The sequence below is a fragment of the Penicillium verhagenii genome, assembly GCF_028828195.1.
Source record: "Penicillium verhagenii strain IBT 33310 chromosome Unknown utg000013l_segment0_segment0, whole genome shotgun sequence".
NCBI classification, from domain to species: domain Eukaryota; kingdom Fungi; phylum Ascomycota; class Eurotiomycetes; order Eurotiales; family Aspergillaceae; genus Penicillium; species Penicillium verhagenii.
The window spans coordinates 150,633-178,047 of record NW_026643177.1 but is presented as its reverse complement, the minus strand read 5'-3'; the positions used below and the strand labels follow the sequence as shown (position 1 = coordinate 178,047).

Genomic DNA, 27,415 nt, shown 5'->3' with positions numbered 1-27,415 from the left:
GGAGTTTTGCTGGCCGCGGTCTGGTGTTGGTGGAAAGGGTTTAGCGTGGATGCTATTTTGGGGAAAGCGGGGCTTGGCATTTGCTGTTGTGTTTACTACTGGGGAGTTTTGAATGCTTTCTTCAGTGTTTAAGGGGTCATTATTGAAGTGAGTGATGAGGTATCGTTTCTGATGATTTGTCTAGAATAGATTGTTTTCTGTGTATCTGGTATTCTTAAGTGCACAAATCTACTTCCCTGGCCATAGTAGATATGTGGCTGTGATTGTAGATTACGCAGGCTTTACCACACAACAGACAACTTTATTGTATATGGTCAACTCTTTCAGCAGCTATTCTTTCAATCTACAGTATGCCTGACTATATACTGTGTTATATAATAATTGATTACTGTTTGTTTATGGGAATGTGCTGTTGAATCTCCAGCTTCAAGCTAGTTAGTCAGCGATCACATGATATCAGGTCTTGAATTCTGGCGGGCAGCAATGGAAGGGAGCCACAACCCAAAATAATAAAACGGTTCCGGGTTGCGTTACTCCACGTCCCTGACTGCTCTCTGACATCTCCTTCTGCCACCATGTCCGGTCTGGCTTCCCTGCCTCAAGAGAGCCCGAATCCGCCCGGAAGAAGACGAAGACAAACCAAACATGGGTCGAATAGATGATCAAAGTCCTCAAAATGTCTTCATCTCAGCGATTTCATGAAGGAAATATGGCATTGGGGGTGGGTGGTCGGCAATGACAGGGCGACTTACCTATTAACTTGGGGGTGGTCTGTGCGCGGGAGTGACTAATCATGCGCCACAGTTTGTGGCGGTGGGTGAAGGTGTTCCAGCGCGAGTCCCTTCCGCCCTGGGGCATTCAACTCAGTTGGCGTGTCGCGGTTTTAAAGAGGAAAAAGGAAAAAGGCATCCTCCAAATCCCCACACTCCTCCCTTTCAACATTCTCTTGAACTGTGTGGTTGGCTTAATCCTATTTTCTTTGTTTTATTCCCACGCGTCGCCGAGTCCGTGAGGCCCTGCCCTGGCCCCGACTTGCGCTCCACCATCAACTCGTTATCGACCTACCCAACCGCGTCGATCACCAATTGACACCAGACGCCGTGGCTATTTGCCTATCTATCGCCCTGCTGAAGGGCTACACATCACAATAGTTCTTGTCATCGCTGGACGAAGACTTGTTTGTCATTGGTAAGCTCCTACCTGGTATCCTTGTTCTCGCGACCTTGATCCAAGGACTCGTCCGTTCCGTCTGAACTGCTTCTACTCGATCTACTGTTTCTTTAATGTAGTCAGTATGTGTCTTGACTCATTGTCGCTGACCATTCTTGGCTTCCAGTGATTTCGACGTCTCCCCCACCATCCCGACGCCATGCGCGGTAGTTCCAAGCGCTCCCTCGAGGAGCTTGCCAATAAATCCGACTCTGATGACGAGGACTACAGCGAAGGTCCCCACCCCCAGGATTCGCGACGCGGTCGAAAGACAAAGTCGAGCCAGAAGCGATCCAGACCCACTAAAAAGCGACGCCGCAACTCCGACGACGAGGAAGACGACGATCTTTCAAGTGAAGATGAAGACCTGTCTGTTGAGGAGGAATCGGAGGAATCCGACGACCCCAATGTACCGCGAAATGCACGAGGAACTGCACGCCGTCGAGCGACCCAAACTGCTCCACTCTACGAGGAGCCCGATTCAGAAGAAGATGCATCCGCAGTGGACGACGATGGCGACGATGAGGATGAGGAACCTATCATCAAAACTCAAGTCAAGAAAACACGCAGTATTGTCAAATTGAAGCTGCGTCCAGAGATCCTATCGCAGCCTGATCTCTTGGCCAATCGACGTACTACCCGCCGTACCCGGGACCCTTCAGAGGACATCTACGCTCTGACTAATTCGGGTCGACACATGGAAGCCGTTGAACGGGGCACAAAGAGCCCGGAGACTGCGGTAAAGCGACAAGGTTCGCGAGCTCCCCGTGAGTCAGCTATTCCCGAGGAGTCCATGAAAACATCTACAGAGATCCAGGACTCCCTAGAGGTTCTGGAAAGTGATGCCCCGGGTGAAATCGATGATACCATACTACACCAAGATGGTGTACAAGACCAGTTCGACACTGAAATGTCCATGGAAGACGGGGTTGTCCCTGAGTCTGAGATTGGGGATGCTAAGCCCGAGGAGAAGGACGAGGATGATGACGACGAAGACGAAGATGTAGGCCCCGTCTCTCGACGACGAACCAGACCAAATATACGGGAAGTCCAAGATGAAGACGAGGTCGACGAAGCGGTCGTGCCTGCGGGCACCGAAGAGGAGCCCCAGCCTCGCCGATCCGGTCGCAAAAAGCCCCCTCGGAGTTCACAGCGCAAAAACGACGAGAGTGACTTTGAACCCGAAGAAGAAGACTCTCACGATGACGAAGCCTCACAATCTGGAAAATCCACTGGGTCTCCGCAGAAATCCCACGGCAATGACGAAGAGGAGGACAGCACAACTGGCCGTCGTGCCGGTCTGCGCAAAAGACCGCCCCAATCTCGAGGTCAGTCCGAAGTTGCCGATGAGCTTGCAGAGGAACTCCACGACCTGCGAGGTGGCCGTCCCCGACGTCGTGTGCCAGAAATTGTCTATGAGAAGCCGCGTCGTAGTCGCAAAGATGTTGATTATCGCATTATTCGCCCTGACCTGTTGCTCGCCACGGACGATGTTGAGCTCGATATCACAGAGTCTCCGTCTCGTCGTGGACGCGGCGGCGCAGCTGGTGGTGGCTGGCAGCGATCCTTCTTCCCGACTTCGGGTCCATTTGGCGGAGGCGGTCTCTCGTCTGTTCTGGGTCCCCCTGGCGCTGCCGGTACTGGTGGAGTCGACAGTGATAGCAGTGATGATGAGTTTACTCAGCAACACAAGGGTGCCGGTCATCCTCCAACAGGTCTTGTGCCTCAAGCCCACTCTGGTGATGCCGCCCAGCACCTCGCAGGCACGCCGGCAAACTTTGGCAAGGTTCCGGACAGACAAACATTGGCAGACGCTGATCCCCTAGGTGTGGACGTCACTGTCAATTTTGACAGTGTTGGAGGACTTCAGGGACACATCGATCAACTGAAGGAAATGGTCTCATTGCCATTACTGTACCCGGAGATTTTCCAACGTTTTCACGTAGTCCCTCCTCGGGGTGTGTTGTTCCATGGACCCCCGGGAACCGGAAAGACGCTTTTGGCCCGAGCTCTGGCCAACAGTGTCAGTTCTGAGGGCCGCAAGGTCAGTTTCTATATGAGAAAGGGTGCTGATACGTTGAGCAAATGGGTCGGTGAGGCTGAGCGCCAGTTGCGACTTCTCTTCGAAGAGGCTCGAAAGAACCAACCCAGTATCATTTTCTTTGATGAAATTGATGGTCTGGCTCCCGTGCGTTCCAGTAAGCAGGAGCAGATTCATGCCTCTATTGTGTCGACCCTGCTTGCGTTGATGGATGGTATGGATGGTCGCGGCCAAGTCATTGTTATCGGTGCTACCAATCGGCCTGACTCTGTTGATCCTGCTCTCCGTCGCCCTGGTCGTTTCGATCGTGAATTCTACTTCCCTCTTCCGAACATCGAAGGTCGGCGTGCAATTCTGGATATTCACACCAAGGGCTGGGACCCAGCACTTCCAGGTGACATTAAAGATGAACTTGCGAAGATCACAAAGGGCTACGGAGGTGCTGATCTGCGAGCTCTTTGCACTGAAGCTGCGCTTAATGCCGTGCAGCGGAAATATCCTCAGATCTACAAGTCGGATAAGAAGCTTGTAATCGATCCGAAGAACATCGACGTCCTTCCAAAAGACTTCATGATTGCAGCTAAGAAGATGGTTCCCTCTTCGGAGCGATCTACGTCATCAGGCGCGTCAGCATTGCCTCCCAATGTTGAGCCTCTACTCCGCCAGTCCTTGGCTGACATCCAGAAAGCCTTGTCGGAGGTTCTTCCCCAGCGGAAGAGACTGACTGCTTTGGAAGAAGCCCAGTATGAGGAACCTGCAGACAACAATGGATTCCGCCGCGAGCAGATGATGCAGGAATTCGACCGATCGCGTGTATTCCGCCCGCGCATGCTTCTTCGCGGTTCACAGGGAATGGGTCAGCAATATCTTGCCGGCGCTCTTCTCCACCATTTTGAGGGTCTGCATGTCCAGGCTTTCGATCTCCCCACTTTACTCAGCGACTCGACCCGATCGCCGGAAGCTACAGTTATACAGCTTTTCGCTGAAGTTAAGCGACACAGACCGAGTGTAATTTACATTCCTAATATTCAGACATGGTTTGAGACAGTTGGACCTACTGTCATCTCCACTTTCCTCGGTCTGTTGCGATCATTGCCACCGTCCGACCCAGTTTTGTTGCTCGGTGTTCTCGAGTCTAGCGTGGAAGAGGTGGATGAGGCATTGGTCAAGCAATTGTTCGGATACTCTAAGAAAAATCTGTTTGATCTTCCTGCTCCTGACAGAGCTGCGCGTCGTGAGTTCTTCGACAAACTTATTGAATACATCAAAACTGCGCCTTCAGATTTCCCCGACCCCGAAAATCGCAAGAAACGCCAGTTGGAGGAGCTCGAGGTTGCACCCCCGCCACCTCCAGCAGCCGAAATACCACTCACCAAGGAACAACGCAAGGCTCAAAAGAAGAAGGACCGACAAACCCTCAATCTTCTGAAGATCCGAATCCAGCCCGTCATGGATCAGATCAAGAAATATAAGAAGTTCCGCACTGGTATCGTTGATGAAAATCAGATCAAATACCTGTGGGATGAAGCAGACCCCAACATCATTACCAGCGACCTACCCCCTGACCAGCAAAATATCTACCGACCATACGAGAAGGCCGTTGATAAACATGGTGTCCCGGGTCTTCGAGAGGTTACGACTGACAAGTTTTACTACAACATGGAGATTGTCACTATCGAGAAACGCCTCTCCAACGGATACTATAAACGTGCCAGTGATTTCTTGGCGGACATTAAACAGATTGCCAAAGATGCTCGTCAGCTGGGAGACCAGGAACGACTGCTGAAAGCAAACGAGCTACTCTCAAACGTTGAAGTCGATGTTAGCGGCATTGAAGCTGACCTGCCGCTGATGGCGGAGTGTGAGGCTGTTTACTTACGAGAGCTAGCCCGCGAAAAGGAAGCAGCCGACCGCGCCCAGCGGGCCCAAGAGGAAGAGGACCAGCGGATTCGCGATATAGAAGCGGCCGAAGAGGCTGAAGAACGCGCTGCTGCCGAAGAAGCCGCCAAAGAAGCTGCCGCCCATCCGACTGATGATCAGACCGAGTCCACTCTACCTGACCGTCCGTTGCACCTGGGCGAATGGGTTCCGGGGATTGCAAAGACAGACTCACGCCCCGTAACGCCTACAAACCAGTCGCACGTCAGTTTTGCGAATGGATATCACAACGGCGGGGGCTCCGACCTTAATGAGCCTGGCCCGATCGGCCTGAGCAATGGGTCGCATGGCGATGGCGACGGCGATGTCTTCATGTCCAATTCTGATGACCATTCAGGAAATTCAGGAAGCAAAATAACGCAGAATGACTCCTTTGGGCCCTCTGCGCAGCCCAAGCCTGCATACTCGCACACTGCACCATCGCAGCAAATCCGTCGCGAGTCCGGCATGTCTAACTTGTCTCAAAAGGGTCCCATGACACCCATGGCTCCTGGGTCTCAGCCCGAGGATTATGCCAATGAAGCGTCTACAACCCAGACGACCTCATACAAGAGGTCGTCTGGACACTCCTCCAACCAACATGACTACACCCAGAGCCCTCATGTTTCTCGACACGAATATCCAGATCTCACTCAGTATCCCGACCGTGTTTCGCAAGACGACCACCTACCAGATACCCAGCAAGGTGGCAGCAGTCAGCTTTCCCCTCGTCCCAGAGATTCGCTGGTTTCGATTCAAACAGAGCTTGACCACAGCGCGCTGGGTGGAAGTCAATCACAGTCCAAGCCCAAGCCTCCTTTGTTTGATGATGCCTCTAAGCCTACACACCACGCCTCGCTCGATTTGCAGTCTTTGCTCATTGATGAGCCGGTCCCCGAGCTAGTCATTGACCTGCCATACGTCGAGCACCTACACTGCCAGTTGGCCGAGCGCACTAGCGGGTGCTCCGTTGAGCAACTGGAGCAGATCAACACTTACCTCATGGACTTTGTTTGGCACATGCGCGGTCAGTGGAACCGAACTACTGTTTCCAAGGGCATCATGGATACATTTGATGAGGTCTTGGAAGATATGCTGGCCATGCAAGACGTCGGCCCAATCAGTCAAAATCCGGGGGTGTTGGACAGCTTCTAACTTGACGCCGATGTGATGTCTGTTCCTTATCTTTTCGACTATTCTTTCCCTGTTCATAAGTTTATTTTTTCCTTCCACGAGGGCATCTGTCTGGTTGAGACTGGCTTGTTCCTCTCTTATTGTTTTTCTTTGTCATTGTTCCGATGGGTATGGTGTTCATTAGCCGATTCTTCATTTTAAATTTTTCATTCTCGAGTGTGAAGATGATAGCATTTCCAAGCAGTATCGGGGTTTTATTATGGGTATGTACCAAGTACATCTACTTAGCGAAATGGAAACGTCACTTGATAACATTTGAATCACGCATTGTTGGCCCTGTTGGTCCCTCGTCATAGTAGACATTTAGAAAGACGGTAGTCAATGAAAATGTGTTTTGCTAGAAAATAAAGAAAACATATTATTTCACTTGCACGACACATCTAAAGACTCTTATCGAAATGTCAATTTCCAAGAATCAATAGGTGATTTATTGCTTTATTGATTTCCCTGGTTGAATATTTGGTGCTGTATACGGACCATGTGATCTCGACCCACTAAACACCTGGCCTTTGCATTTACATGTCTTTGATACCTCCAGTCCACAACTCACCCTTCCTTGCACCAACTCGACCCCTTGGGAATTGCTGCGAAATTATGATTGCAGCTTGATTAAAATTCCTTATAATTCAACCCCTACCCAAGTCCCCTTCTCTTTCCAATCGCCACATACGCGCATCCGCACCGCCGCATCCATCCCGCAACAATGGTGGACTGGCTCAGTCTCGCCGTTCCCCTCGCCTACCTAGGCATTCTGATCGGATCTCTAGCCACATTCTCATCTCTCTACCGCAAGCGCAAGTCCCGTACGTTACCTGCTCTCAATCTACGCGAGTCCGCAACATAGTTCCGCTCCGCCAATCCCTCCCTTCCACTTCTTTGAGCTACTTGGCTAGTTGGCTAGCTAGCTAGCTCACTGTGCGCGCACATGGCATTTTCCCAAATAAAAAAACTAACACCTCCGCCCTACAGAGAAGGCAGCTACCCTTGAACCATGGTTCCCGGCACACCTCCAACGCGATATTTACTTCTCTCTCCTCCACCTCGACCCCTCCGCACAAAAAGAGAAAAAGACCCCCGCTATTCCTGAGTCCGTCGTTAAGGCCGCTCTCCTCCGTCGCGCTATTGAAGATATCCGTCGCGTCCTGGCTCTCCGTAGCCAGAAGCAGGCTTTGTCTGTGCTGCTCCAGCGCGGGAGTGTCGGCGATGACCTGTGGCAGCGGTTCTTGCGCGCCGAGAAGGAGATGGAAGAGGAGGTGAAGGATGTTGTTGCTGAAGTGAGTATTTCCGCGGCTTATTTGCTCCCTTTAAGCTCTCGCTCTGCCCATTTTATCTCCCTTGCTTGTCTGTAGGACCTTCGCTTACATGTTCTTTTCCAATCTTAGGCAAATGCTTACGTGCCGGGTTGGGGCCAAACTATCTTCCAATCTGCCAACGAGATGATGCAGAATGAGATCTACCGTGCTCGAATGAGCGAGCAGCAGGATAAGGTTGCTGAGGAGAAGGAGTGGTGGAGTAAGAAGAAGGCTGATACTAAGGAGCAATTCATGAAGGAATTGAATGAGGCCGAGGAGCCGGCGACGGCCCAGACTTCTGCCCCTAAGTCTCCGGAACCCCCCGCAACTATTGTTACTCCTGCGGCTAGTGTGAAGGGGAGTGATGATGAGCCGGTGTTGGTTGAGGCTGAGCCGACTACGCCGTCTGGTGGGAAGAAAAAGAAGGGCAAGGGTAAGAAATAGATTTTGGGCATGTAAAATACCTTTTTTTTCTCGCTTTATTGGGCTTTATTCTTACAATCCATTGGGGATTTTTTTTCATGACACACTTGTGTGATTGGTTGCATTCGGCGTGGAGGGTTTGGGAATCGCATGCTGTATACATGTATGGAGTAGAGAATGGGCATTAATGGTTGTTTTCAGATGACGGTGTTAAGTGCTTTTGAAATAATCACTGGGCTGCCTGTTAACTGACCGAGTCCGTACGTTGCAATGGCCGAGAAGTTGGACTAGAACGTACTAAGATTAGAAGCATGTTACCAATATCATTCATAGAATGATCAGCATAACTATGTGATGAGTAAGTACTTGGCGGGTTTTGAGGAGCAGAATAGTATACATTCCCAATAAGAGATCTAAGCAAAAGAAAAATGTAATGTACAGGGCCTAGTAATCACTAATATAGCCGAAAGAATCCAAAAAAAATACACATGCGCCAGACCATGCGATGCAATTCCACGGTCAACCAAAATCCCCAATGTTACAGCAGTTGGCTATCATCGACCCCCAATGGCGAGCCAAGGTGAATATCCTGCAGCTCCATCTCCACTGCAGCTTGAGCCAATTTCTTCTCAACCTGCACAGGCTCCAGACCGTGTGTTCGGCTCAACACAATGCGGAGTAACTGGGCCATAATCTCGAGCTGATACTGCTGTGTCTCGTGCGGATCAAGCTGCTCGATACTCAAGCCCTGTGCCTGGAGAGCCATGGATTTTCGTTCACCAAGCAATTTCAAGAGTCGGTGGACCTGTCCGATCTTCTCTTTGCTGCGCGGAGTTGATGATAACCGGCGGAGGCGATGCTTCGGGGTGTCGGCGGGTACGCCGGCCAGGCGCGCAACCTGAAGAACAATCAAACGAGCAGTGACGTCGTCTGGGGTAAATCCAAAGGTTGTTCGCATCGAATGGATTGCCACAAGGGTGCCTGGGATGTCCTTCGATAGACAGAAACAACGCACAATTTGATCGTAGAGATCTTTGGAGAACTCGGTGTTGGTGATGTTGCGGGCTCGTGGCGTGAGTTGTGAGTACCACTGCATCATGTTTGCGAACAATTGGCGGGCCGATGGGAATCCTGCATCGAATGAGGTGCGGCCGCGGTCAAACTGTAGCTTTGCGCAGTCCCAGAGACATGCGTATGTCTCCAGATCGGGGCGGACGGACGCGGACATCTTTTGGAATTTGGTCCAGAGAGAACGGATGTCTTGCTTGCGTAGTTCGGCATAGAGAAGGTGGTTCATGAAGTATGAGTTTGGTTGGATGTGAGCATCGCCAAGGCACTTGACTAGGTACTTGACCATGTCGTCGTCACCTCGGCGCGTGTAGTGGAGGAGGAGGATGGAGAATGTCTCGATGCTGGCCGGTGGCACCTCACGCTTCATGAAAATGGGAATTCGGCTGGGTTCCACCGACTGGTGCTGGACTTGGAGCTTGGGGGTCAGTTCAACTGGCTGGTACCGCTTCCATACGGCATCGATGCGGTGTTGGATCATTGACCATGCCAGTCGCTCTGCTTTGTCTCGAGCTTGCGGGTTGCCCTCATGGAGCCAGCCCGAGACTAGACCGTTAAGATGCTTGGTATCTGGTCGCACGCCTCGCTCGTACATCAGCTCAATCACCAGTGCAGCTGAATCAACCTGGCCCATTCCAATCAGCTTTTTCATCCAACTGGCATAGAAAAACCGATTCTGAAATTGACGAGGCAACATCGTAAGTGCCGATAGAGAAACCTTGTTCACGGCCTGCTCGTTGATGCTCGACGCATGAAGGCTACCAGCAAGACCAAGGGCTGCTTGGTACACAGCTGTGGAATCTTTGGCAGGATCTTTCCCTGTCACCATCATATCCTTGAATATAGCAACTGCGGTGTCCAATCGGCCAGCCGTAAGGAGTCCAATACTGATCTGATCATAGTCGTCCATCGTCATATCGGGACCCAAGAATGTTTTCAGCTGCAAGTATAACGCCCACGCCTTCACCTCAGCTTCCTTTCCTGGGGTGAGGCCCCATGCGGTGATAACGGGGATAAGAACTCTGGGCTGTCGAGACTGATCATTCGAAAGGAATGCCAAGGCGATATCCTGAGCTCGTTGAGGGTTCTTCCCGGCGGCAAAGAGACGAACACCGAGCATCCAGTATTCCTCGAGATCATCCTTTTCTTGCGAAAGTTCTGATTGATATGCCTCCCACTGCTCCAACGCTTGGTTGGTCTCGCCGCTTGTATGCAGGGCTTGGATATATGACAAAATCTGTGGTTTCGCAAGCGATCTCCCCGAGGATGTCGAATCATGGACAAGAGTTTGCAGATGTGTTGAGCGTACAGCATTAGTCAATTGAGATGTAACTTGAGATTCCCATACTGATGTAATGGCTGTTGGCGGTAGAGCGTCCAGGAATCCCGGGATGGCCTTTTTGCATCGGCGATATGCTTTCCACAGCTCCTGGCAAGCACGATCATCTGAGGAATTCATCGTATATTGGCGAAGAGCTTTTCTGAAACGCTCGGCGTATGGATGAGAGTCAGAACCGGCTAGTTTCCTAGCTTCCGCTGCCTTTCGTGCAGCTACCCTGCGTTGTTCTCTGGCGCTGTCCTGCCAATTTTCTTGATCAAGTGCCATACCCTCGAACTCCTCCTTCAGCATTTCATCCAGCTCCTCGTCGAAGACATCGTCCAGGGAAGGTTGTGGCTCTGTTGGATCCCGTTGCTCGTCATATTTTCGAAGAGCCTCAAGCGCAATCTTTCGGTCCTCCTCCGGCAAGCTCTGGATGAACGGACTGTCGGGGTCGAATGGTCCTTTCTCTAGAATCTTGAGCTCTTCCTGAATCTTTGTGAGCTCATTTTGTACCTCCTCTCGCTCCTCCAGTTCTTCGGCTTCGGGGTCGACCGGTCGTCGCTTCTGGCCGGGGCCATCTTGTTCGTAGAAGTTGACCTTATCGTTTGGCCCGCCGAAGTCGAGCCGACGCGCTGTTACAGCGCTGAAGGCGCGCAGGGAAACCGACGGGTGGCGCGCCGCATGGTACCATCTAGCTCCTCGAATAGCCTGACGGAGCATATGGGGAATGGTTATGTCATTTGGGTGAATTGAGAAAAAGGTGAGAGACACAAGAAGTTCTGCAAATCGGAACACCATTAATCCTACCCTTTTCGGTCTAGCGCGCCCCATTGAAGTCATTATCTCTCCTTCCCCGACGCGACACTCAATTGCGACCAACAATGGATCCCGATGGATTAGAAGATGCGCTGGACCTGTCTAAGGACAGGTCTCAGAACCAGGTATGTCATTTTTCAGCGTTTCTGCGCCATGGCTGTGGCCACAAATGCACTGCTAACGTGGGAAAAAACAAGGGCGTGTACATTTACCAGCCCGCAAAAGCTGGGAAACCCTCCAGTGAACGACCCTCGAAACGCCGTAAGGTCTCGATGACCCAAGATCCAAATGAGAAACTGGATGGCCCAGGCTTTGTGCCCTTGTTGAACGGAGAAGAGAGTGCCGATTGTGTGCAGTTGCGATACAATACCTACAAACAACTATGGTCGGACCAGGAACACAAGATTCAAGTAAGGCATTGATTGTTCCGTATAGGACAGAACCTGTTTCTAATTTTGGACCTCAGTCTATCTTGGAAGATGTCGATGCCGGTGTCTTGACAGACGTGCTATCTTTTGTCCAGGAGACTTCGCCACAGACGTAAGATAATCCTATCCTTGGAGTCCCGATTGACGACTCTAATACGACGTTATAGGTACAACGGATGTATTCCTACAGCTCTAGTGACCGTGGGATCAAATGTCTCCTCGCTTAGCAGATTACTCTCTCGTCTCAATGATCAACTCAAATCTACCAATGAAGGTGGTGTAATCGTTCTCGAGTCCGGGGATGCGCCCAACTTGAAAACATCCTTGAAAAACATTATCCGAGCGGCGGTCACCAACACCGAGGGTAATGATGGCTATCAGAGATTCCTCACCGATCGTTCTGTACGTATTTGGTTGTGAATATGCCACTATCTTCTGTGCTAATAACCAGCTAGGGACCTCGAGTGCTCGGGTATGATTTGGATCTACTCCACGACTATGTCCAGAGAAGAGGCACCAAGAAACTTGTGCTTGCTTTACGAGACAGTGAGGCTTTCGATCCTGGTCTTTTGACGGATCTATTTTCATTATTCACGTGAGAATCCATCAGTACTAACTGCTGTTAAAAACGTTATTAACACACGCCTAGATCTTGGCTTGATCGGATACCATTCACAGTATTACTTGGAATTTCAACATCCGTTGAGCTCTTCGAAGGTCGGTTGCCTCGTTCTTGTGTTTCACTGCTACAGGGAAAGCATTTCGAAGTGCAAGAGGCAGGTAACTGCGTGGATCGTATTTACGAGGCCCTTCAAACCAGCTCGGATGCAAACATTTGGGTTGGTCGCAATATAACAACCATGCTATTTGAAAAGGCTAGCGACTATTTCCAAACTCCAGAAGCCTTCAGTCGCATGGTCAAGGTAATAGCCCATTTTAACCGTGTTAAAACACTATCTAATTCCGTCACAGTATTCATGCATGTCACATTTCTTTGCCAATCCTCTGTCTGTGCTTCTGGGAAACCCGGATCCTTCTATTCTGTCACAAGGTCGCTTTTGTGAGGCCATCAGAAATCTCCCGTCATTTCGAATGTAAGTCCATCTAACCCTTGGATTGATACATCTTGAAAGCCAAACTAACTGGGTTCAAGGTTCTGTGAAGATTTAATAGAAACCGGCTCCCCTAATGAAGCGCGGAGTATGATAGAGGATAATGACTATCTTCTACGGGCCGTTTTGGATCACGTTGACGCAGGTCAACAAGCAATGCGACATATCTTCCGCACAGTGCTTCTCATCCATACATGCCTCCAGCATACACATGCCACAAAGAAGACAACTATCTCAGACCTCTCTGTCCGTGCCCTCTCCGGGGAGCTGATCGAGTCACCGCTTGTGCAGGATATGTTGACCACAGTGAGGACTCTGGACTCTGAGAAGCTGAGCGAGGTGCTGGACACCCTTCCCAAGACCTTACCCGCCGATTCGCCTCTCCCTGAAATCCAAGCCGATCTAAAGGGTCTGCTGGAAAGATACCCAGATTCCTTACCGCTACGCAGCGAATACAACATCAACAGCTCGGTGACAACAGCGGCTGTTGTTCAGCAGCGGGTTCTGCTTACCAAAAGCAAGGCCATGCTGCCAAAGCAAGATGTCGAATACACTCAGATCGTTGATCGCCTCGTTGGTGCATTGCAGGAGTATTTCACTGATACTTTGGTTCGGCCACAGGATCTTTTCATGAACGAAGCGTTTGTTTTTGACCTGCGCAATCCCTTAAAAGAGACATTCACCCCTCGGCCCCGTTTTGCCATTGAAAGGGCCCTGGCTAGTCCATTTGATTACTTGATTTCTTCTTCAACTGCTGCTTCCGGAGCCAGGATATCCTCAAAGCAGCCAGCTGCTGCCATCCTATATCAACTTTACCTCGAGTCTGGCGCTCTGGTGAATGTCCACGATCTGTGGCAGGCCTTTTATGGGGTTTATGACAACGACAAAGAAAAGAAGGTTGATGACCGAGTCATCATGTCGTTGTTTTACGGTGCTCTATCTGATATGAAGATGTTTGGTATGATTAAAAATAGTCGGAAGAAGACGGACCATTTGGCCAAGTCATCTTGGATGGGGTTGTAATAGTCTACATTTAATGAACATTCTCATCAATGAGTCCGGCAATGAACTTTGAATTTATCGCATTCAATCACTGGAATTATGTTTTTTGCCAATTCTGGCGGGGGTATCATGCATGCTATCGAATTATCAACAAGGTTTCCGCTGTTCTCCAAATGAAATAGTCGAGTCCCGATCAATCATCCTACAGAGGCCGCTGAATAATATCATCTCGTCCAAGCGGCCGTCCTCCTTCACTTAAAACCATAGCTTCTCTTCGCCGTCGGCGAAGCGCCTGTTCATCCGCATTTCCTTCTTGGGGTCTGCGTGAAGAAGATCCTCGGTAAGAACCAGCTGTATCCTCTCCGTTAACCATCCAGACATCACTGTCCTCTTCCTCGTCGTCCCCATCTCCATCTTCATCTTGTTCCGTCTCCTCTTCGATCATGCTACCCATCAATCCATGCTTGCGTAGCTGTTTGATTCCTTCTGCGTGTGAAGTCACATTGTTGACAATGGAGCTCATGACCGTGTCATCGGACCACCATGTTTTCAATAGAACCACCACATCTCGTCGCCGTGACGGTTCGTCCAATACACACGGAAAAGGATATTTGGTGAGCCATCGGGTCACAAGACCGGCTTCTAAAGCTGCAGGGACGTTTTCGGGAAGTAGTATGTTGAGGATTTGCAACGCTTTCTTTTCGCCCAGTGGGCGAGTCCGGGCAAGAACGGGGGAAGTTGTCGGGTATGTTACTTCAGTATGCTCCTCCAAAAAGTTGCAGAGGCAGTTGATGATCGCTGTGTATGCAGGGAGGTCACGGAGTCGCGCGCAAACTGAGGTTCGAGACACTATGAATTATTAGCATTGTGTTCATAACTCCAGTAGTTTTGTAGAATGCATACAGGCTCGGTTGGAGACAAGAAAGTGAAGGCCAGTTAGCGCTCGGCCTTGTCGTGCTTTATTCTTGCTTGATAAGTCGTCTAGTAGAATCTCACGCGTCTCGTCCTTCGTTGATCGTTCGGCGATGATGCGGAGGGCTCTATGGATGTGTTAATGACCGTTGCGCATCGCATGTGGGGCTTTATACATACGCAGCTCGTAGGTCGTGGCTTGTGCTGGAGGAAAGCTTCAATAGGGTGTCTAACTTGAGAGCTAAGACGACTTGTCAGTACTAGTGTCATAGATCGAATGAGTTATGTGTACTCACCATCCTCCGTCCCCTCGCTGATGATCTTGTCTTCCCGATCGACTTGTTTGATCTCCGTCAGGTCAGACACTTGACGGAGATCAGTGACGATTCCGCGTACAGCGAAGAATAGCGATATGCCTGTAACCGTTAATTGTCATTCTATTCAAGTGAACGATCATTCCGAACCTAAACATAACCAAAGTACCCCATCTCCGGAAACAGGCGCCATGGTGGAGAGATGTACATGGGCGGATTAGAGTGCGGAGAAGATGCGCGGCAGAATATCGGCGGCCGAAGGCGGTATCTTTTTTTTCTTCAACCGCTGCTTTACAGCAACAGAAGAAAACTATACATACCCACGCATTCGCTTCACGCCACAATGCCGCCCTCTCAGCTCAAGCAGCTGAAAGCATCGCTTCGGGACAGTGGGATTGTTGGTCCCCAGAAGTCCAAGAAGCAAAAGCAACAGAACGCCAAATCCGGTGCAACTGCGCAAAACCGAAACCAACGCAATGCCGCTTTACAGGCTATTCGAGATCGATTCAATCCTTTTGAGATCAAGGTCCCTGCAGCAAGAAGCAAATTCGAAGCCACCACTCGCGATGGGCCCCCCACTGCTAAGAATAATCGCCCCGGTGTGACTAAGTCACTTGGCGAAGAAAGAGTATGCACATATCGAATACCCTTCTCTATATGATGCTGACAAGTTTCCAATTTCTAGCGCCGAGCTACGCTTTTACAAGAGATGAACAGCCGTAACAGAGTTGGTGGACTTATTGATCGCCGATTCGGTGAGAACGACCCGACCATGACACCCGAAGAGCGGGCTGCCGAACGATTCGCAAGAGAAAGTCAAAAGAAGATGCGCAAGGAGTCGATGTTCAACCTTGAAGACGAGGAGGACGAGTTCCAGCTTACTCACATGGGCCAGTCTCTTTCATTTGATGAGGCCAATCGTGACGATTTTGAGATGGGCGAGAATGACGGCGATTTGAAAGGCGATGAATCCGACGACGAAGCGACACGAAAGCGCAAGCGATTTATCGATGAGGATGAAGACGAGGGGGAATATATTCACGACCCGGATGCTGAAGACCAGCCGGATCGCAAGAAGTCCAAGGCCGAAGTTATGAAGGAGGTCATTGCCAAGTCCAAATTCTACAAGCAGGAACGGCAAAAGGCCAAGGAGGATGATGAGGATTTGCGGGATGAATTGGACCAGGAGCTTCCAGACCTCTTTGAGGCCTTGCGAGGCATGAAGGTCCCGGCTAAGCAGCAAGAGCCTCCTCAGCAAGACCTGGACACCATGAACCCAGAGCGCGCAGCTATGCTTTCAGCGCCAGAGAAGACAGACGCCGAAAAGCAGTACGACCAACGGATCAAGCAGTTGACATTCGACAAGCGATCCGCACCCACCGACCGCACAAAGACAGAGGAAGAGAAGGTTGAGGAGGAGGCTGAAAGGCTAAAGAAACTAGAGGCGAACCGGCTCAAGCGAATGCGCGGTGAACATGTCAGCGACGATGAAGCTGACGATGACAACAATTCATTCATCCAGGACGATGATGACGAGTCTGAGATTGATGATGCGACAGCCTTTGGTCTTCCCACATACGAGCCCCGCACAGACTTGGCCGTGGAAGATGAGGATGATTTCGTCATTGACGATGATCTTGTCGAGACGAGGTCTAACGCCAGCCTCGACATGGACGGAAGCGATATGGAGGAGGAGGATATTTCGGAAGACGAGGAATCTGAGGAGTCAGAACAGGAGGACGAGAACATTAATGGAATGTCTCTACCAGCTGCCAGTGCAGCATCAACAGCTGTTGCAGCCAATCAGACATCGGATGGCAAGTTGGCCTTTACCTATCCTTGTCCGGAAGACCATGAGGCTTTCCTTGAGTTGATTGAGGGTGTGCCTAGCCAGGATGTCGCGACAGTGATCCAGCGCATTCGTGCCTTGCATCATTCCCGTCTTCACCCTGATAACAAGGCCAAGCTGGGCCGCTTTGCCGAGATCCTCGTTGAGCATGTTTCTTACATGGCGAATGAGACCGAGGAGCTATCTTTTGCGCTCATGGAAAACATTTTGCGTCATATTCACTCCTTGGCCAAAAGCCACGCCATGAACGTGGTTATGGCCTTCCGTGCTCGCCTTCGTGAGATCTCTAACGAGCGCCCGTTGAACTTGCTTCCTGGAGACCTTGCCATCCTGACCGGCATCTCAACTGTCTTCCCTACTTCGGATCACTTCCATGCCGTTTCAACACCTGCTCATCTTTGTATTGCTCGCTTCTTGGGACAGTGCTCAGTTAACAACCTCTCCGACTTTGCAACCGGTGCCTTTGCCACAAGTCTGTTCCTGCAGTACCAGGCAGTCGCGAAGAGATATATGCCTGAGTTCATTAACTACATCCTTAATGCCCTTTGCAACCTCGCTCCCACAGAGCCCACAGCCAAACTTGGATTCTTCCCGTGCCGTCAACCCCAGGAATCTGTTCGGCTCGCGTCATCCAAGAAAGTCACCTCGCGCAAACTGCAATTCAGCGACATCCTCACTTCTCCCTCGACCTCTCAGGCCGAGGAAGACTTGAAGATCTCCCTTGTGACTACTTTTGTCTCCCTCCTTGATACTGCTTCAGATCTGTGGGCTGAAAAGTCTGCCTTGACCGAGATCTTTACTCCTGTCCAGGCCGTCTTGAACCACCTCAAGCAGTCATTGAAGGGTAAGACTTTCTCCGCAACTCGCGATTCGATCCAGTCCACACTGGACAAGCTCGCCTCCCACCTGGAGAAAGCTCATCTCACCCGCCGCTTCCTTCTCCTCCACGATCATCGTCCCCTGGCTATCAAATCCGCCATCCCCAAGTTCGAGGAGAACTTCAACCCAGACAAGCACTACGACCCAGATCGCGAGCGTGCCGAGTCCAACCGCCTCAAGGCCGATATCAAGCGCGAGCGCAAGGGTGCCATGCGCGAACTCCGCAAGGACTCCAGCTTTGTTGCTCGCGAGAAGCTGCGCGAGAAGAAGGAGCGCGACTCCGAGTACGAGAAGAAGTACAAGAAGCTTGTGGCCGAGATCCAAAACGAGGAGGGTCGGGCTGCCAACGATTACGAGCGCGAGAAGCGAGGACGCCAGGGCAAGCGCTGATAGATCTGCTTGTCTACTTACCTCACAACCTTTTTTGGTCTTTTCGATACCATTTGGCATCTGTTATTACAATGTTTGTTTATTGTTCTTTTTTTGCACATATAGTCTTGTTCTTTGCCCTTTTTCAACAGGGCTGGTGCATGGGTGGGGAATCAAAAGTCGATGTCCTTTATCATTTTTTTCCGTCATGAAGCTGTCGTAATGCGTGACGCCTACCTTCAATATTTGACGGTTATAGTGTGCCAGGCATGAATATCCTAGGGTAATGAACTTTGCATTTTGTAGGGTCTCTTTGAATGGTGTCAACTGGTTTACTCCACTCTAGTACATACATGTACTGCCCACGGCCTTCCATGAATTTCAGAATTACTAACGCCATAAACTTATCGCTCGGGCAAGATTATGAGATCTTCCCGGCGATTCCACATTGTGTAAATACTCGATTGTTGAAATAGTTTTGCCAAGTCAATTGATTACTGATCACCAGCGGCTTACAAGTCGGGACAGACTTCATCCGACGATGACCTTGGAAAGGGAATGATCTAATCAACCCGTGGACCGCTATAGTGTACATACTGTACTACCGTAGTATTCATAGTTGTGTATATAACCTTCAAAGGGATATCTAGCACTTGAGTGTCAAGTTTTCTTCGTCTATAACCATTTACACACAGCAAGTATGTCTTCACTCGCAGCACAGCTGCGACCCATTCCTCTTCCTACGACATCGTTTGCTGGCCAAACCATCATTGTCACCGGTTCAAGCACTGGTCTAGGGCTTGAAGCCGCCCGTCATTTTGTAAGACTTGGAGCAGCGCGAGTTATCCTCGCAGTGAGATCTATCAAGAAAGGTGAAGACGCCAAAGCTTCAATCGAAGCCTCCACAAACCGCAAAAATGTCATCGAGGTGTGGCAAGTCGACATGTCCAATTATGAATCTATTAAAGCCTTTGCCAAAAAGTGCGATTCGCTAGATAGGCTGGATGTCCTTGTTGCGAATGCGGGTGTTCTGCGCAACACGTTCGAGGAATGCGAAGGGACTGAAGTGTCCATCGTGGTCAATGTTATCGGAACATTCCTGCTTGCCCTTAACCTTCTTCCAATCATGAGAAAGTCAGGAGGGGAAACAGGATTAGTTCCAAGGCTGGTGGTAACGACTTCTATCTTACACGAAAACGTGGGTGTCCTCGAGTGCTTGCCCTACTCAGTCTCTAAGCTGATGGTTTTAAAAGGCAAAATTTCTGGAACAACAAGAATCCTCGATTTTCGAGGCCTTCAAGAAGAAGAACAAGGCTTATCTTGCGGATCGATATAATACTTCGAAACTTCTTGAAGTTTTTCTCGTCCGTTCCATATCCGCAGCAATGGACAAGGGTGCGCACGCCAGACAGCAAGTGATTTTGAATTGTGTCAATCCTGGCTTGTGCCATTCGGAGCTTGACAAGGAAATCAAGGTATGATTCAATACTCTACCATTTCCTTCGCTGGTGATTTGACCCAACTGCTGAATTTGATGCCGACTTCTAGGGACTCACTGGCTTTGTGATCACGGTCGCCAAAGCATTGATCGCGAGATCAACAGAGGTCGGCGGACGTACCCTCGTTCATAGTGCAGCGGCGGGAATCGACAGTCACGGTCAGTATATGAGCGAGTGTAAGGTGAAGGAGTCAAGCAAATTTGTTCGAAGCAACGAGGGAGCAAGCGTTCAACAACGTGTGCATAATGAGTTGATGCGGGTTCTGGAGGAGATTCAGCCAGGTGTCACAAGCAACATCTAGGTTTACAGGGTCACTTCAAAAGACCCAATGTAATAGAGTTGTACCGCCAGCGATTTTGGATTATAATCTCAAATGACACTCTAATCGATCTATCATGGCTTTCAAATGTTATGTAGTCGTCCTGGCATCACCTATGTAAAATCTCTGGTGCCATTCGGTGCACAAAATGTTGGAAGCTGTATTTGCCAATGCCAACATTGAATTCCAAGGTTGCTTCCCACCGGTGGACCTGGCCAGATGATCTCTCCATTTGGAAATATGCTTCTCGCCTTCTCAATACAGAAGCATTAATTGATGTTCTCGAACTGGATCTAGTTTACCTAATCAGGATTCGGCATTCGGAATGATGAGTGATCATACCGATTATGCGGCATGCCGAGCCAAATCGAAACTCTATTACATGAGCGGGACTCGGGACTCGGGGAGACCGTCCATCCATGGTCCATATACGTGACTAAACATGGAAATATTTGAATAGAACAGGGCACTCATACCTATGTAAGATGCCCCAAAATGGTGTTTTTGTAAAAAATTTAGCCGAATGCTGTAGGCGACGACTGATCAAATTCCAATATCGAGTACAATCTGTATCTTCTCCGACCTTGGCGAGAATTTATGAGCCAAGTCATGGACCAGCAATTACCACTGCAGATGTCTGATGACCTGCCTCTTTCAAATCGGGCGGACATTCATCAAAGACCAGCATTGTCCACCCAAAGCCATCCTCGTCCTCGTCCTCTATTGCAAGAGTCTGTGAACTATAATATCACTTCATTGCTCTCGGCCCGCTCTTATCCCTTACCAGAGTCATTCAAGCCTCGAGCAGGCCAAAGTGATAGGCAATTACCTATTACAGGCAACAAGCCCCAAGGGTCCAGAACAACCTCAACCCGGACAAACACAGACCAAACGACGACATCAGAGCCGCAAAAACGCCGACGACGTCAACCAAGGAAGTCTGCGCCGTCAGCCAAGAATTTTGCAGCTGTACGAGATGATTTTAGTGATCAAGAAAACTTCGAAGAGGTTTGTCGAATGATAACCCATTCACCTGTGTCATCAGGATTGGTGTACGTGATTCGTGAATCGAATTTCTGATTGTAACAGCGCCGTCGTACACAAATTCGTCTCGCACAACGTGCATATCGCTCTCGTCAGCAAAACACGATCGAAGACTTAAAGAGACGCGTTACCCACTTGGAACTTGTCTTAGATAACATGAGCACCGCTGTTCTTTCATTTAGTGAGCAACTAGTCCAAAGTGGGGTGCTAGGCTCCCAATCTGGCCTTACACTGAAATTACGTGACATGATGAGAACATTTCATTCTTTGGCATCTGAAATAAGCTCCGAAGATGGAATACAGCACTCTGGTACACTTATCAAGACCACAGGGTCATCCCAATCTTCAATTCAACCACCAATCAACCCCCCATCGCCAGACCTCTCCTCCAACTTGGTCATCAATTTCGATGGACCATATCAACCCGAAGGTGATATCCAGCGAAATATCATCGGCTTTTCAGGAAAGTCTATTGTGGGGGTGTCTGATTTTATCAAGAAGCTGCATCTAGCAGCCATCTACCAAGGATATGTGGCTCTATGCGATCAGTCTATTGGTTTGGATCAACTTCAAAGGCCGTTTGGGCTTATGTTTAGTATGATGAATCGCGAATGCCTGGCTTCTTATTTCAAAGCAGAATATAATGCTCAATTGAGCCAAAATCTGCTGGTTGGATGGGACGAAGTCCCGTTCTTCCGCTTGGGCGGTGCTGGAACCCATTATCCTGCTCCCTCAACACAAGGCCAAAGTGCGAGCACCCAATTTGTTCCTGATAAAAGATGGGGGATCGTCGAGGAACCCTTGTCTCTGGTCCCGTCAGATATACAAGAGCAGCTAAAAGGTGAATGGTTTGACTTGCATGATCTGGAAGGGTTTCTTCGGCAGAGGCTTTTGTTGAATGAAGGGCAAAGAGCACGCTCATCACCGCAAATGAACATCAATCTCTCGCTCTTCGTACCAGGTAAGCTCCAGATCTCATTCATGATGATTTTTCTAACTTTCACAGCATTGATAAGCAAGGGAGTTTGCTTGGGTTGTTCACCAGGGTTTCAGCGCGATGATGTGGAGAAAGCCCTCCAGATCTCAAAAATCATGTGAACAGTCAATAATCTCATCTAAATACCATTTCTGAATACTATAATTTACAGGTCATATACGTCTTAGCTCAGTGTATTCTCCTACCGATTTGATCTGTATTAGTTCGTAGCACTGATAAAATGCTGGAATCGAACATCAATTTCACCTCGTAATCAAACTGATCCGATTCTTAGAGGAATACAGCTACTTCAATTTGTCAGCTTGCTTCAATGATTACCTTGTAACCGTCGGCCTGAGATCTATCTAATTTTGAATCCATGAGCCTTTTGAAGTCGCTCTCCTCGGTAGTTTTCTGCCTCGGTAATGATTGGATTACTGATCACTGATCAGTCCCAGCTGTTTCGAGGATCTAGTCACTGATCACTAAGCGTACTACAGGAAGATTCTAGACCAATACCTATCTGACTAAAGCATAGCAGATCTAAGTACTATCATTTTAGTATTGTGTGGATACGATCGATAGTGGTATAAATACTATGTAAGTTCAAGGCTATTCACTCAGTCGCTCAGTTACATCTGATATTCCAGAAGTTATATTTTATCTAATTTGGAAATTTCCCAAGTAACGCTAAGATGGAATCAAGCGCCAATGATCATCCTCTGACCCTAAGTGGAAAAGTGGCCATTGTCACTGGAGGGTCGCGAGGAATCGGAGCTGCTACCGCTTTAGAGCTCGCGAAGCGTGGAGCCAAGGTCAGAAGTTTTATTTTACAAATATTCTATGAGCAAAATCTAACCTGCTTTCAGATCGCAATTACCTTCGTGTCTCCCAGCAGCGAGGAACTGGCAGACCAAGTCATCACTAGCATCAACGAACTCGGCAACGGCGCTTCCGCAATCAAGATTAAAGCGGACATGCGCAGCCTGGACTCTCCAAAGAGAATTATCGACGAAACCACGGCGGCATTCGGAGATTCCATCGATATCCTTGTCAACAATGCAGGCGTGGAGTTTGGCAAGCCTCTTGGAAATATCCGTGTCGACGAATACACTGACATTCTGGATGTCAATGTTCGCAGCGTCATTTTCATGACACAGGCTGTGCTTCCTCATCTTCGCAGCCCGGGCCGCATCATCAATATTGGGTCTGTTCTGGGACGTATTGGTCGTCCGGGGGCAAGTCTGTACTCTGCAACCAAGGTAGCGTTGGAGGCTCTGTCCCGTGGGTGGGCGTCGGAATTGGGGGCTGCTCGGCATACTGTCAATGTTGTTGCCCCTGCCCTGACAGAGACTGACATGATAGCCCGCGCGACGGGAGGCCCGGGGTCGGAGCAGGCTGTTCAAATTCAAAAGTCAATGACACCTGTTGAGAATAGATTGGGGAAGGCTGAGGATATCGCGCTTGTTGTGGCGATGCTTGCGGAGCCGTCGAGCAGATGGATTACTGGTCAGACTATCCAGGCTGGTGGGGGAATCTACATGTCGTGAGAAGAGTCGGCCATTTGCATTACATATTCCTCAGAACCGATTGATAGTTATGCGATTATTGAGGATTCAAACTGTGAAATCTTTCTTGGTTGATTAGGGCATTGAAACAGCATGCACAAATTATTAGTAGTAGAATGCATTTCCATCAATGCGTTATTAGTTTTATAGTATCAACTTCCTCCATAAAAGACCAGTCTATGCACGGGCTTTCCAAATGCTGATATATACAGTATCAGACAGAACACTACTGTCCCAACTCGACCCCAATGCTAATCAGATAATTACAACGCTCCTGCTGTTTTGCCGGCACGGTCTCCATTTTTGTCTGATTTGTTCGCAGAAAAATGCGCTTATAAGCATCACTTCCCTCTCCCCAGTTGCGCCATGTAGGACTAGAGGAGTCCCGGTGGGTATTCGGATTCAAAGACCGAATAAAACTTGTCCAGTAACCCTGCATGACAGGAACAATAGCTGCATTGCTAGTGTAATACGAGTCTGGTGGATTCGTGCTGACATAGTCCGGACCCCAGATGGCATTCACTTCAACTGTGTGGGATGTCCCGAATCCCGAGGCGGTACTTTCGGGATCCACAACGGCGTAGTGATAATTCCAAGTTGGAACACCTGCAGCGGAGTATATGGAGGACATGTGGATTCCTGGACAGATGTAACGGAGCTCGCCATATGCATTGCTGCCAGGTCGCCAATAAGCACCGGCATTAGGGAAGTTCTGTGTCTGGTTCTTGTTGAGATACAAGCTGTTGACCTTGGCCATTTGCTCCTTTGTCATGGCAGGGAATTGGTTTTTAATAAATGTGTCTGCTTGGGCAACGCTCGAAGTTCCGACGGGAACGAAAATTGTGCCTTCATTTGTGTCGTCGCCGAATATCACGGGGACCTTGATAAATCGTCCTTGCTCGAAGAGTGCGTATGTGTAGTCTTGGACTAGATCTCCGTCGATTGTCGGGCTATATAGGTATAATGGATTTCCTGTGGCACCTGGTAGAGGCGTGACGATGTTTTCGCTCTGTAGAGTACTAACGTCAAGGTCGCGAAGACATGCCAGTGTATTTTCAGTACTGTTGCAGCCTGTTCGGGCTGCCAGTCTGTTATACGCAACCTGACTCTCGGACACGTTCAGCACAGTTCCGAAGCTCTGAGATTCGGCGGCGGCTCCAATGAATAGTCCATCATCTCGTCCACCATAGGCAGAGAGCAAGAAAGTGACCGATGCGCCGCCGGCACTGTCACCACCGATAACAACATGTTCTGGATCTCCCCCAAACTAAATACAAAAGATTGTGAGCTGGTGTCAGATATCTGAAATGGCGTGAAAGAGAATACATACCTTGCTGATGTGTTTTTGCACCCATTCAAGTGCCTTGAGTTGATCTTTCAATCCATTATTCAGACTGGCACCCTGCACCACTTCGTCAGAAGCCAGGAATCCATATGGCCCAACGCGATAGTTGAAGGTGACCACAACAATGTTATTTCCGGACGCTTGAATTAGACCGGATCCGTTATAGTTTGGATTCGACAGGGCAGAAAAGCCACCCCCTTGAATAAAGAAATAAACTGGCAAGGAAGCCTTTGAAGTGACTGCTTCCGTGGGGGCATAGACATCTATGAAAAGACAATCTTCGGCCGTATTAGAAGGTACAGCTGTATCTCGCTTTCCAGCAACTGGAATACAGAGCGATCCATGCTAGAAGGGGATGCAATGTTAGTCGAGAGGGGGTGAAAAGGGCACGAGTAAAAGCCATATGAACGCCTTTCATCCCAACATACCTGTGTCGCCTGCTGAACCCCCGTAACCGAGGAAGGGTCCTCAGGCTCCTCGAATCGCAAATCGCCCACGGGTGCAGCAGCGTAGCGCATCCCAAGCCATTGCGAGATTCCCGAGTTCGAACGACCCTGATATTTGGCGTAGCTTAAATTCACAACTGGAGAATTAGCCAGAGCCAGCGGGAATATGGACAACGCGAGTAAAAAAAACATGGCGAAGTTGCCCTTGACACACAAGGAAGGGGGGGGGAGTGTCTTGCTACATACTAGTAGTTAAATCTGGACCAAAATAAACAAAGCCGGCGACTTTTTGAAAGAAAGAGCCGAAACGGTCGAGCCAAAGGGATTATCCTCAAGGGGAGAAAAACAAGGATGATCTTTGAATATGGGAAAGTTGCCGGGTCCCTTGAATTACCAAGAACGTCAAGGCCTCTCCTTGCATACAGTAATAACTTATAAGTACTGGACTAATGCAATCTTCCGGATAACAGCGATCTCTCTCCACTGATGGACCCGGAATATTACTTACATGGAAGTTGGATATGCTATTTCCAAGGTTACAGGGGAATATTAGAGCAATATATAGAGCTGTTATGAGTTCCGGTCCACATGAGTGGTGGAGTTAAGCTGATCGCAAACTCCACTTTAAGGCTATTTCCCCCCCGCAACTTCCAATAATCTGCGGCTCCCAAGAAAATCTGTTTCTCTGTTCTAATTTTGTACAATTCCCTATTCACCCCCAACATGACTTCCAATCAAGACGAAGAGGACGATTATATGTCCATGGTGATTGAGGAGCCTACCCAGAAAGAGTCATTTACCCAGCGAAAACGCAGAGAACAACGCGAGGTACCTGTCACATTCCTGCATTTGCGCCCCTTCCCAGCTGTCGCAGATCACTAACCTTTTTTTTTTGGGTTTTCAATTAGGCCGAAGCTCGCGGCAGAGTCCCTTCCAAAGCTGAACGAGCTGCGCTTGAAGCTTCCCGTCGCGATGAAGCCCTTGCAAAGAGTACGCTGGACCCCACGAACAAGGGCTTCAAGATGATGGCGAAGCTGGGTTTCAAGGCTGGAGATGCTTTGGGAAAACGCGACTCGGATACACCGCCGGACGGAAAGCTTGACGCGACACAACGCCTGATGCAGACGCGTGCGGAACCCCTGAATCTCACATTAAAGGATGGCCGGGGTGGTATTGGTTTGGACAGTGAGAAGAAGCGCAAGATTCGCGAGGAGGCCGAGGAAGCTACGAAGAAGATTAAGCGGGAAGAAGGTGATTATCGCGATAGAGTGCGGGAAGAACGCGAGCTACGACGGACTGAGGGACAGGTGCGTGCTGCGCAGAAGGTTGCTGAACGACTGGATCTGGATGCGGAGAATGAGAATGAGAACGAGGACGAGACTTCCAAGGACGGAGAGTCTCATCCTGAGCAGGAGGATGAGACATCGGACCCGAAACCTAGGCCTAAGCGTGTGAAGCCGACTTCGCAGGTTAGTGTGCTTTACCGTGGGTTGGTCAGGGAGTACGAGGAGCGCGAACGGGAGAAACAGGCTCGACAGATTCTTCAGACTTCGCTTCCTTCGTCGTTTTTCCGGAACTCGAAATTGCCTGGCTATGACGATGGTGATTTGGAGCAGGAAGATAAACAGGCGATTGGGAATCAGTCGGGACCTTATACGGCAGCGTTGGAACAAGAGGTTGAAGAAGAGGATCCGGAGTTGGATGCCTTCAATGCTTTGCCAGCCTCAGAACGCCTTGAAAAACTGGTGCTACACCTACGTGAAACATACCGGTATTGCTTCTGGTGCAAATTCCGCTACGAGACCGATTTAGAACTGGACGGTTGCCCCGGTTTAACGGAGGAGGATCATGATTGAAAACGGTGATACATGAAGTTACGGAACTTTTTTTTTTTGCTTCTTTCTGTTCTTATTTTAGCGACAGCTGGAGATCAGCTCACAATTCTTCCCATGTGCATTGATGTTGCTGCTCAGGACAGAGCTTATTATCAATATAGATTCAACCATCCTAGGTAAATCCTACTATACACAAAAACCATTGGTATCATAACGAGTATAAAAAAAAAAAACAAG

General features: G+C 49.4%; 11 protein-coding genes across 11 annotated transcripts; 8 read left to right on the top strand and 3 right to left on the bottom strand.

Annotated features, from left to right (window-relative positions):
• Positions 1 to 1,369: 1,369 nt before the first annotated feature.
• N7466_011322 (chromatin segregase YTA7) lies at positions 1,370 to 6,322 on the top strand (the record flags this gene model as incomplete). Its single annotated transcript, XM_057170711.1, has 1 exon — positions 1,370 to 6,322. One exon carries the CDS (start codon positions 1,370 to 1,372, stop codon positions 6,320 to 6,322), a length of 4,953 nt encoding a protein of 1,650 aa, XP_057015432.1.
• A 742-nt stretch (positions 6,323 to 7,064) lies between these two features.
• N7466_011321 (Sec63 complex subunit SEC66) lies at positions 7,065 to 8,097 on the top strand (the record flags this gene model as incomplete). The annotated part of the gene is made up of 3 exons (XM_057170710.1): positions 7,065 to 7,164; positions 7,331 to 7,635; positions 7,744 to 8,097. 3 exons carry the CDS (start codon positions 7,065 to 7,067, stop codon positions 8,095 to 8,097), a joined length of 759 nt encoding a protein of 252 aa, XP_057015431.1.
• Positions 8,098 to 8,614: 517 nt separating this feature from the next.
• On the bottom strand, positions 8,615 to 11,185 carry N7466_011320 (pentatricopeptide repeat protein; the record flags this gene model as incomplete). The annotated part of the gene is made up of 1 exon (XM_057170709.1): positions 8,615 to 11,185. One exon carries the CDS (start codon positions 11,183 to 11,185, stop codon positions 8,615 to 8,617), a length of 2,571 nt encoding a protein of 856 aa, XP_057015430.1.
• Positions 11,186 to 11,346: 161 nt separating this feature from the next.
• Positions 11,347 to 13,844, top strand: N7466_011319 (uncharacterized protein; the record flags this gene model as incomplete). Its single annotated transcript, XM_057170708.1, has 8 exons — positions 11,347 to 11,406; positions 11,479 to 11,691; positions 11,748 to 11,821; positions 11,877 to 12,111; positions 12,165 to 12,304; positions 12,359 to 12,632; positions 12,682 to 12,803; positions 12,863 to 13,844. 8 exons carry the CDS (start codon positions 11,347 to 11,349, stop codon positions 13,842 to 13,844), a joined length of 2,100 nt encoding a protein of 699 aa, XP_057015429.1.
• Positions 13,845 to 14,025: 181 nt separating this feature from the next.
• On the bottom strand, positions 14,026 to 15,259 carry N7466_011318 (uncharacterized protein; the record flags this gene model as incomplete). Its single annotated transcript, XM_057170707.1, has 5 exons — positions 14,026 to 14,672; positions 14,727 to 14,863; positions 14,916 to 14,976; positions 15,032 to 15,151; positions 15,211 to 15,259. The coding sequence occupies 5 exons, from the start codon at positions 15,257 to 15,259 to the stop codon at positions 14,026 to 14,028; spliced, it is 1,014 nt and encodes a 337-aa protein (XP_057015428.1).
• A 133-nt stretch (positions 15,260 to 15,392) lies between these two features.
• On the top strand, positions 15,393 to 18,167 carry N7466_011317 (snoRNA-binding rRNA-processing protein NOP14; the record flags this gene model as incomplete). Its single annotated transcript, XM_057170706.1, has 2 exons — positions 15,393 to 15,677; positions 15,735 to 18,167. 2 exons carry the CDS (start codon positions 15,393 to 15,395, stop codon positions 18,165 to 18,167), a joined length of 2,718 nt encoding a protein of 905 aa, XP_057015427.1.
• A 679-nt stretch (positions 18,168 to 18,846) lies between these two features.
• On the top strand, positions 18,847 to 19,946 carry N7466_011316 (uncharacterized protein; the record flags this gene model as incomplete). The annotated part of the gene is made up of 3 exons (XM_057170705.1): positions 18,847 to 19,344; positions 19,400 to 19,621; positions 19,695 to 19,946. The coding sequence occupies 3 exons, from the start codon at positions 18,847 to 18,849 to the stop codon at positions 19,944 to 19,946; spliced, it is 972 nt and encodes a 323-aa protein (XP_057015426.1).
• Positions 19,947 to 20,573: 627 nt separating this feature from the next.
• N7466_011315 (bZIP transcription factor) lies at positions 20,574 to 22,106 on the top strand (the record flags this gene model as incomplete). The annotated part of the gene is made up of 3 exons (XM_057170704.1): positions 20,574 to 20,972; positions 21,054 to 21,969; positions 22,015 to 22,106. The coding sequence occupies 3 exons, from the start codon at positions 20,574 to 20,576 to the stop codon at positions 22,104 to 22,106; spliced, it is 1,407 nt and encodes a 468-aa protein (XP_057015425.1).
• Positions 22,107 to 22,679: 573 nt separating this feature from the next.
• Positions 22,680 to 23,534, top strand: N7466_011314 (SDR family NAD(P)-dependent oxidoreductase; the record flags this gene model as incomplete). Its single annotated transcript, XM_057170703.1, has 2 exons — positions 22,680 to 22,799; positions 22,854 to 23,534. 2 exons carry the CDS (start codon positions 22,680 to 22,682, stop codon positions 23,532 to 23,534), a joined length of 801 nt encoding a protein of 266 aa, XP_057015424.1.
• Positions 23,535 to 23,778: 244 nt separating this feature from the next.
• On the bottom strand, positions 23,779 to 25,535 carry N7466_011313 (uncharacterized protein; the record flags this gene model as incomplete). The annotated part of the gene is made up of 3 exons (XM_057170702.1): positions 23,779 to 24,819; positions 24,883 to 25,242; positions 25,326 to 25,535. The coding sequence occupies 3 exons, from the start codon at positions 25,533 to 25,535 to the stop codon at positions 23,779 to 23,781; spliced, it is 1,611 nt and encodes a 536-aa protein (XP_057015423.1).
• Positions 25,536 to 26,066: 531 nt separating this feature from the next.
• N7466_011312 (putative G-patch domain protein) lies at positions 26,067 to 27,199 on the top strand (the record flags this gene model as incomplete). Its single annotated transcript, XM_057170701.1, has 2 exons — positions 26,067 to 26,171; positions 26,252 to 27,199. 2 exons carry the CDS (start codon positions 26,067 to 26,069, stop codon positions 27,197 to 27,199), a joined length of 1,053 nt encoding a protein of 350 aa, XP_057015422.1.
• Between the last annotated feature and the right edge of the window lie 216 nt (positions 27,200 to 27,415).